The following is a 9877-nucleotide window of genomic DNA, read 5'->3' as shown; positions in this document are numbered from 1 at the left end:
CACGCTGCCAGTGACGTCAGAAGGGCCCTCCTCCTCCTCCTCCTCCCTCACAACACGTTGGCACCATGCTTGAGAAAACAGCCTCAATCAAAGTAAACAATGCAGCCGCGATGAAGCCGGACCACTGAGAAGATGTGCTCCTTTAATCTGGAGGATTTTACAAATCATTCTAGAATAAATTGAACATTTTGCAATTCACATTTCAGGAGCTCAGGAAAGACTCAGACAACTCTTAAGATATTTAAACTTCCTTCAGCGCTACGCGTATGGACCTGATGACCCCTGACCCACGAGGCCACCGCCTGACGACCCCCTTCACCAGGGCCCGGCACAGGGCGGAGGCGTGCTCCACCATCTGGAACACCTCATTCTGTCAGCAGACACGATCCCAGGGGAGCTCACCTGGAGAGGGTTTTAACCTCTTCCTCCCACAGCAGAGGGTCTGGGTGAGGACGTCTGAGGTCACCTGGTGCAGCAGTCCTGGATGTTCTTCCACTCCCCGATCGTTTCATAAAGCCAGTGTTCTAACATGGTCTATTGAACACATCGTTCTGGAGCAGAGCCACTTCTCAATGACATGTAGCTGACGGGTCTGAACTCAGTCCCCTTCAGGTCAGAGGTCACGACGACAGATGGTTCTGCCGTCCTTACCGTTGGTGCCACTGAGCAGACTTTAAAACATGTACTGAACACAACCATAAACATACAGGGGCAGCTGGTGGAGCTTCAACTTTAAGACCTCAAACCGAGATGAACTCGCATCGCACGAGAGGAAAGAGGAGAGGCGCGACCTCTAGGCCTCTGGACACAGAACAAGCCTCACGACATGGGACTCTTTATTCTGTTGAACCACTCAGCCGGAAAACAAGTTCACGACAGTTAAGACATCTTCACAAACTCTGCATTTTAAAAAGAAAGTATCAGTGAACGAGTTTAAATAAGACGATAATCATTAAATGTGTGTGTGTGTGGTGTGTGTGTTGTGGTGTGTGGTGTGTGTGTGTTGTGGTGTGTGGTGTGTGTGTGTGTGGTGTGTGCGTCAGTGGGTTATGGAGAGAGGCCCCTCCCCTCCTCCCTCCAGTGCCGAGCGACTGGACAGTGAACTGTTGCGTAACCGTCGGGTCTGAAGGCGTGACGGTCCCCTCCATGCCGAGATGAAAAGGACCGCCGTTGAACGATGAAGAGGAGGTGAAGAGGAGGTGCAGCAGAGGAACCTCCCGGAGCCACTGGTCTGGGGTCAGTCTCAGAGGAGAGGGCCGCTCAGTCCGCTGGGTTCAAGAGTCCAGACGGGTCCGTGTGGACCGCCGGCTCCTTCATGGGGTTCTGGGTTCTCCCCAGCAGCTCAGTCTCCACTACCTGGTCTCAGAACCAGAAGAACCCCCCTCCACTCGGTAAGAGGTGCCGAGACTCCATACGCTCGAGCACAGAGAACCACAAGCTCCTCCCACTGCGCCTCCACAGCCGGGGCAGGAGGGGGGGGCTGCGGGGGCCGGCGGGGCTCAGCTGGCGGCGGCCCGGGCCATCAGGTCCTCCAGAGCCTTGTCCTGGTCGTTGTTGTGGACCAGCAGAACCTCTTTGATGGCGTCACGCTGGAAGCCCATTTCACCGAATCTGGACATGAGCTCAAGGAACTGCAGAGCCTGGAGGATGAGAGGATGAGAGGATGAGAGAAGACAAGAGCTACACGATGAGTTGATCTGAAGCCGTGAAGCTGCTCCTACCTTCTCCTCGGAGCTCGGGTTCAGCTCCAGACATTCCTCCACGGCCGGAGCAGCGAAGCCTCGCTCACACAGACGGCCGTAAACAAACAGGTAGTCCAGCACCTGCAGCAGCATGTTAACTCACGTCAACACGAACACGTCAACACGAACATGTTAACTCACGTCAACACGAACATGTTAACTCACGTCAACACGAACATGTTAACTCACGTCAACACGAACACGTCAACACGAACATGTTAACTCACGTCAACACGAACATGTTAACTCACGTCAACACGAACATGTTAACTCACGTCAACACGAACACGTCAACACGAACATGTTAACTCACGTCAACACGAACACGTCAACACAAACATGTTAACTCACGTCAACACGAACACGTCAACACAAACATGTTAACTCACGTCAACACGAACACGTCAACACGAACATGTTAACTCACGTCAACACGAACACGTCAACACAAACATGTTAACTCACGTCAACACGAACATGTTAACTCACGTCAACACGAACACGTCAACACAAACATGTTAACTCACGTCAACACGAACGCGTCAACACGAACATGTTAACTCACGTCAACACGAACATGTTAACTCACGTCAACACGAACACGTCAACACGAACATGTTAACTCACGTCAACACGAACACGTCAACACGAACATGTTAACTCACGTCAACACGAACACGTCAACACGAACATGTTAACTCACGTCAACACGAACACGTCAACACGAACATGTTAACTCACGTCAACACGAACACGTCAACACAAACATGTTAACTCACGTCAACACGAACATGTTAACTCACGTCAACACGAACACGTCAACACGAACATGTTAACTCACGTCAACACGAACACGTCAACACGAACATGTTAACTCACGTCAACACGAACACGTCAACACAAACATGTTAACTCCGTCACGTCAACACGAACATGTTAACTCACGTCAACACGAACACGTCAACACGAACATGTTAACTCACGTCAACACGAACACGTCAACACGAACATGTTAACTCACGTCAACACGAACATGTTAACTCACGTCAACACGAACGCGTCAACACGAACATGTTAACTCACGTCAACACGAACATGTTAACTCACGTCAACACGAACACGTCAACACGAACATGTTAACTCACGTCAACACGAACGCGTCAACACGAACATGTTAACTCACGTCAACACGAACATGTTAACTCACGTCAACACGAACATGTTAACTCACGTCAACACGAACATGTTAACTCACGTCAACACGAACACATCAACACGAACATGTTAACTCACGTCAACACGAACGTCAACACGAACATGTTAACTCACGTCAACACGAACATGTTAACGCGTCAACACGAACATGTTAACTCACGTCCAACACGAACGCGCGAACATGTTAACTCACGTCAACACGAACGCGTCAACACGAACACGTTAACTCACGTCAACACGAACGCGTCAACACGAACACGTTAACTCACGTCAACACGAACACGTCAACACGAACACGTTAACTCACGTCAACACGAACACGTCAACACGAACACGTTAACTCACGTCAACACGAACGCGTCAACACGAACACGTTAACTCACGTCAACACGAACACGTTAACTCACGTCAACACGAACATGTTAACTCACGTCAACACGAACACGTCAACACGAACATGTTAACTCACGTCAACACGAACATGTTAACTCACGTCAACACGAACATATCAACACGAACACGTCAACACGAACATGTTAACTCGCGTCAACACGAACATGTTAACTCACGTCCAACACGAACATGTTAACTCATCGTCCAACACATGTTAACTCACGTCAACACGAACATGTTACCTCACGACAACACGAACATGTTAACTCACGCCAACACGAACATGTTATCTCACGGCAACACGCGAACGCGTCAACACGAACATGTTAACTCACGTCAACACGAACATGTTAACTCACGTCAACGCGAACACGTCAACACGAACATGTTAACTCACGTCAACGCGAACGCGTCAACACGAACATGTTAACTCACGTCAACACGAACGCGTCAACACGAACATGTTAACTCACGTCAACACGAACACGTCAACACGAACACGTTAACTCACGTCAACACGAACGCGTCAACACGAACACGTTAACTCACGTCAACACGAACACCGTCAACACGAACACGTTAACACGTCACGCCAACACGTTAACGTCAACACGAACACGTTAACTCACGTCAACACGAACGCGTCAACACGAACACGTTAACTCACGTCAACACGAACACGTCAACACGAACACGTTAACTCACGTCAACACGAACATATCAACACGAACATGTTAACTCGCGTCAACACGAACATGTTAACTCACGAACATGTTAACTCACGTCAACACGAACATATCAACACGAACACGTCAACACATGAAGACATGAACACATGGACACATGAACACATGGACACATGGACACATGGACACATGGACACATGAACACATGAACACATGGACACATGAACACATGGACACATGGACACATGGACACATGAACACATGAACACATGGACACATGGACACATGGACACATGGACACATGAACACATGGACACATGAACACATGGACACATGGACACATGAACACATGGACACATGAACACATGGACACATGAACACATGGACACATGAACACATGGACACATGGACACATGAACACATGGACACATGGACACATGGACACATGGACACATGGACACATGGACACATGGACACATGAACACATGGACACATGAACACATGAACACATGAACACATGGACACATGGACACATGGACACATGAACACATGGACACATGGACACATGAACACATGAACACATGGACACATGGACACATGAACACATGAACACATGGACACATGAACACATGAACACATGAACACATGGACACATGGACACATGGACACATGAACACATGAACACATGGACACATGAACACATGAACACATGAACACATGAACACATGGACACATGGACACATGAACACATGGACACATGAACACATGGACACATGGACACATGGACACATGGACACATGAACACATGAACACATGGACACATGGACACATGAACACATGAACACATGAACACATGGACACATGGACACACGAACACACGAACACACGAAGACACGAAGACACGAAGACACGGACACACGAAGACACGGACACACGAAGACACGGACACACGAACACACGGACACACGAACACACGAACACACGAACACACGAACACACGGACACACGGACACACGAAGACACGGACACACGGACACACGAAGACACGGACACACGGACACACGGACACACGGAGACACGAACACACAGACACACGAAGACACGGACACACGGACACACGAAGACACGGACACACGGACACACGGACACACGGACACACGGACACACGGACACACGGACACATGAAGTCATGAACACATGAACACGAATACATGGACACATGAACACATGAACACATGAAGACATGAACACATGAACACGAATACATGGACACATGAACACACGAAGTCATGAACACATGAAGACATGAACACAAATACATGAACAAATGATCATGAACACATGAACATGAACACATGAATACATGGACACATGAACATGAACATGAACACATGAACACACAGTCTGGATTAAAGTTATTGTTATTGTGCTCTGGCAGCTTGTGGTGCTAAAACACGGATCATTAAAGCAGCGGGTACAAACTGCTCCCCTAGAACAGTCGAATCCCCGTGAGGGTCGGGTGTTTAATCTGAAGCTCTAATCCCCGTGAGGGTCGGGTGTTTAATCTGAAGATCTAATCCCCGTGAGGGTCGGGTGTTTAATCTGAAACTCTAATCCCCGTGAGGGTCGGGTGTTTAATCTGAAGCTCTAATCCCCGTGAGGGTCGGGTGTTTAATCTGAAACTCTAATCCCCGTGAGGGTCGGGTGTTTAATCTGAAGCTCTAATCCCCGTGAGGGTCGGGTGTTTAATCTTAAACTCTAATCCCCGTGAGGGTCGGGTGTTTAATCTGAAACTCTAATCCCTGTGAAGGTCGGGTGTTTAATCTGAAAGTCTGAGTTGTGAGAACGGGATTAAAACCCTTCATATACGGGCGCTGCTCGGCAGCGGCGCACCTGCTCCACGCTGCGGCCCGGCGTCTGCATGGCCCGGAGGACGGCGTCGTACGAGTAGCCCATGCCCACCAGGGTCTCCGCGCACTGCCGCTCGCCGGGGCTCATGCCGAGTGGCGCCACCCCGCACGGCACGAGCCCCGCCGGTCCTGACCCGGGGTCGGCCTGCAGGGAAACACAAAGGCGGGTCAGTGCGGTTCCTCCGGACCGCCGCGGGTCTACGGCGCCGCGTGGCCTCACGCTCACCGGCTTCGGCGCTCCGCTCTTGGCGTGGCCGCCGGGCTCCGGGCCGACGAGCGCCTCGGGCGCGGTGGGCGGGCTTCCGTTGAGGAGGTGCGGTCTGGCGGCGGCGAGCGGGCCGCACCGCGGCGGCTCGGGGTCACCGGAGTCAGACAGCTTGGGGAAGGTGAGGGAGCGGATGTTACAGGGCCGGTCATCGGCCTCGAGGCCCGTCCTGCCGGGCCGCCCGACCCGGTCCGCGTCCAGCAGGGCGGCGAGCCCGTCGGGCTGATGGGGGAGGCCCGGCTTGGTGCCGGGGGGAGACGGGCTGCTCCCTCGTGACCTGTGGGGGGCCTCCGGGGGGGGGGCCTCCGGGGGGGGCTGGCTCTGCAGGATGCTCCGCAGCTCCTCCCTGTCGTCCAGAGTCTTGAGCTCCAGCTTGTCGAAGGGGTCCTCCTCACGCTCGAAGTCCGCCAGGTTGAGGCGGTGCGGCGGCGGCGGGGAGCTGGGCCGGGCCTTCCTGGGCCCGAGGCTGGGGGCCGGCAGCGGCGTGAGGATGTCATTGTGGCTCAGGCCCGCCAGGACGGGGTTCAGCGCCGGGGGCAGGAGGTCCTGGTCCTCTGCGGCGTCCGCACCCTGGGCCGGACGCTCCCCGCTCACCGCCTCCTTCGCTCTGGCTTCTGCTGCTCTGGCCTCAGCCAGCTCAACGCCCCAGAGCACACTGCGCCGCGCCAGAGAAAAGTCATACTGGGGAGAGAAGAGAACCATGACGGGGCAGAGAGAACCATGACGGGGCAGAGAGCACCATGACGGGGCAGAGAGCACCATGACGGGGCAGAGAGAACCAGGAAACAACTTTAGTGATGTAAGTTTTTCCATGACTGCTCCAGGTGTTCCTGCAGGCTCTCATGCTGCCCCAGTCAACAGGTGATCGGTTCCTCACCTGTGAGTCCAGCAGCAGGGGGCCACAGTCGGGGGGGCAGAACCCAACAGGGAAGCCCACTTTGGCCGGGCAGCGGAACCGGTCAGAGATCTTGAAGGGAACGTCCTCCAGGTAGCTGATGGGCCCTGCGCCACAGAGGGAGCGTCAGGAGACAGGAGGCGCCAACCGGCACCTCCTCAACAGGAGGCGCCAACCTGCACCTCCTCAACAGGAGGCGCCAACCGGCACCTCCTCAACAGGAGGCGCCAACCTGCACCTCCTCAACAGGAGGCGCTAACCTGCACCTCCTCAACAGGAGGCGCCAACCGGCACCTCCTCAACAGGAGGCGCAGGTCAGACGGGATCAAAGACGCTCCTCACCATTGTTGAAGACATCGGATCCAGACTTCCTCGCAGCCATTGAGACTCTGAAACGACACGAGGAGCAGCCGTCAGACCACCACCCAGAGGATACACCACCACCCAGAGGATACACCACCACCCAGAGGATACACCACCACCCAGAGCAGCCTCTCATATTGACAGTCAAAGCTTTGGGCGATGACACATGGGAACAGTCACTGGCTCAAGTCCCATCGTCCCAGTATCGGGTCACACCTTGTAACCGTGACAACAGAGGCGCCGCTGTGTCCACGCCCAGCGAACACAGAGGTAGACGAGTGATCAGCAGGTGAAGAGATGGATCCACTTTCAGCTGCAAGGCGGTTCTGATCGTGGAAAGGAGATTAAGATAAAATAAAATAAACCCTGGATCAAATGTGTTGGTTTGCCAACATCCTCAGGTCTCTGACCTCCCCTCAGGTGGAGGGCCTCAGGTCTCTGACCTCCCCTCAGGTAGAGGGCCTCAGGTCTCTGACCTCCCCTCAGGTAGAGGGCCTCAGGTCTCTGACCTCCCCTCAGGTGGAGGGCCTCAGGTCTCTGACCTCCCCTCAGGTGGAGGGCCTCAGGTCTCTGACCTCCCCTCAGGTGGAGGGCCTCAGGTCTCTGACCTCCCCTCAGGTAGAGGGCCTCAGGTCTCTGACCTCCCCTCAGGTAGAGGGCCTCAGGTCTCTGACCTCCCTCAGGTGGAGGGCCTCAGGTCTCTGACCTCCCTCAGGTGGAGGGCCTCAGGTCTCTGACCTCCCTCAGGTAGAGGGCCTCAGGTCTCTGACCGCCCCTCAGGTGGAGGGCCTCAGGTCTCTGACCTCCCCTCAGGTGGAGGGCCTCAGGTCTCTGACCTCCCCTCAGGTGGAGGGCCTCAGGTCTCTGACCTCCCCTCAGGTGGAGGGCCTCAGGTCTCTGACCTCCCCTCAGGTGGAGGGCCTCAGGTCTCTGACCTCCCCTCAGGTGGAGGGCCTCAGGTCTCTGACCTCCCCTCAGGTAGAGGGCCTCAGGTCTCTGACCTCCCCTCAGGTGGAGGGCCTCAGGTCTCTGACCTCCACCTGCTGCTCAGAGTGAGACCTGAGGACCTCCACCTGAGGGGAGGTCAGAGACCCGAGGACCTCCACCTGAGGGAGGGACATTTGGCCTCCAGGAACAGCTCCACTGAGGGCAGCGGAACCGGACGACAGCCTGGCTGCTGATGCTAGGTGACGTCACAGGATCGAGAGTGAGCTCACGACCAGGAGGTTAACTACCATCAGATATCTTTCATTTCAACCCAGTGACGTCAGAGACCCTGTAGATGGCGTCCAGACCAGTGACGTCAGAGACCCTGGGTAGCAGTTAGCTAGCTAGCTCCGTGGTTCTTAACTTAGCGACCCTAAACCGACCAGAACAGCTCAGTTCGTGCATCACGTGATCGGGGAAGAGTCTTCCCGCGGGTCACGAGGCTCCCCGGCTGTCACGTCACTGGCACGCGCAGCTACGCTCGCGAGCTCGAGTGACAACTAAAGTTATGACAGTGTTAATTCGCAAAAAGCTAAGCTAGCATCACTGTCGCCGCTTTGCTCGGGAAACGAGCCGCCGTGTCACGTGACCCGAGTCGGCCAGGGGAGCCGGTTCGGCCCGGTGGAGCCGGTTCGGCCCGGTGGGAGAGCTCATCGGACCCAGCGGTGTTGTCGTTTGGGGGCTCGTGTCCGCGGCTCGTGTCCGCTCCGATGGCCTGGCGGCTGCGCCCGGGCGCCACCGCCCCTGGACCCGCCTGAGCTCCCCCCGCGCCCCGCTCACCTGGTCCGGTCCGGCCTGGCGCTGCTTCGGTTCTCCGGAGGTCCGACCGCCGCGTGGCGGGGTGTCACGGGGCGGGCTGCGGGGCGGGCGGACCTTTATTTACTCTGACATCTCTTTCCTGCTTCGGCGTGGGACGCCATCTTGAATTGTCAAGCTCCCTTCCGACTGGTCTGACGTCACTGGCCCACGTGACGGCGTCGAAGCGTGAGGCCCGTCGGAGCCGAGCCGAGCCGAGCCGAGCCGAGCCGTCCTCTGGGAACCACGCGTGAATAACTAAATACTACTTTATGTGCAACATGTTCTCATCGATATATCGACCAGAACAGATCAATCAAGTCTGACTGGGCTTCCTTTCCTTTACCCTAATCACGTGTTCGCATAGCTATAGCACTTCATGTTAACTCTTTCATACCTTGGTTTTTTAATATATATTGTATTCCGTCTATATTTTAAGGTGTGTGTGTATGCATGCTCATGTATGGAGGTGTGTGTGTGTGTGTCGTCTCTGAGAGCTGAACATGTTGGTGTGTAATTCTTTAAATCAGTCTCATCACAGGTGTTCACGTCTCACAGTAGAAGAATAACGCTCCGCGTGTGTTCACGTGGAGGAGCCTGAACCTGATCAGGTGTTCCTCGTGGAG

General features: G+C 54.4%; 1 protein-coding gene across 2 annotated transcripts; it reads right to left on the bottom strand.

The window, feature by feature from the left end:
- Positions 1-823: 823 nt before the first annotated feature.
- On the bottom strand, positions 824-9406 carry ubap1 (ubiquitin associated protein 1). Of its 2 annotated transcripts, none has more exons than XM_056410924.1 (7): positions 9237-9406; positions 7449-7495; positions 7089-7213; positions 6173-6892; positions 5930-6091; positions 1722-1823; positions 824-1640 (listed from the first exon to the last, which is right to left on the bottom strand). In XM_056410924.1, the coding sequence occupies exons 2-7, from the start codon at positions 7486-7488 to the stop codon at positions 1500-1502; spliced, it is 1290 nt and encodes a 429-aa protein (XP_056266899.1). In that variant the 5' UTR covers positions 7489-7495; positions 9237-9406; the 3' UTR covers positions 824-1499. The 2 variants fall into 2 exon arrangements, with proteins under 2 accessions (XP_056266899.1, XP_056266900.1); XM_056410925.1 differs by lacking the exon at positions 9237-9406 and adding an exon at positions 7686-7988.
- Positions 9407-9877: the final 471 nt, after the last annotated feature.

The sequence above is a fragment of the Pseudoliparis swirei genome, unplaced genomic scaffold (genome assembly GCF_029220125.1).
Source record: "Pseudoliparis swirei isolate HS2019 ecotype Mariana Trench unplaced genomic scaffold, NWPU_hadal_v1 hadal_30, whole genome shotgun sequence".
NCBI lineage: Eukaryota > Metazoa > Chordata > Actinopteri > Perciformes > Liparidae > Pseudoliparis > Pseudoliparis swirei.
This window is presented reverse-complemented; position numbering and strand designations above follow the sequence as displayed.

Coding starts and splice junctions, on each gene's coding strand:
- ubap1 (XM_056410924.1), bottom strand. CDS start 7,488: ATGGCTGCGAGGAAGTCTGGATCCGATGTCTTCAACAATG. Junction 6,092..6,172: donor AGAGCGGAGCGCCGAAGCCG/GTGAGCGTGAGG, acceptor GTTTCCCTGCAG/GCCGACCCCGGGTCAGGACC. Junction 1,824..5,929: donor CGGGCCGCAGCGTGGAGCAG/GTGCGCCGCTGC, acceptor ATGCTGCTGCAG/GTGCTGGACTACCTGTTTGT.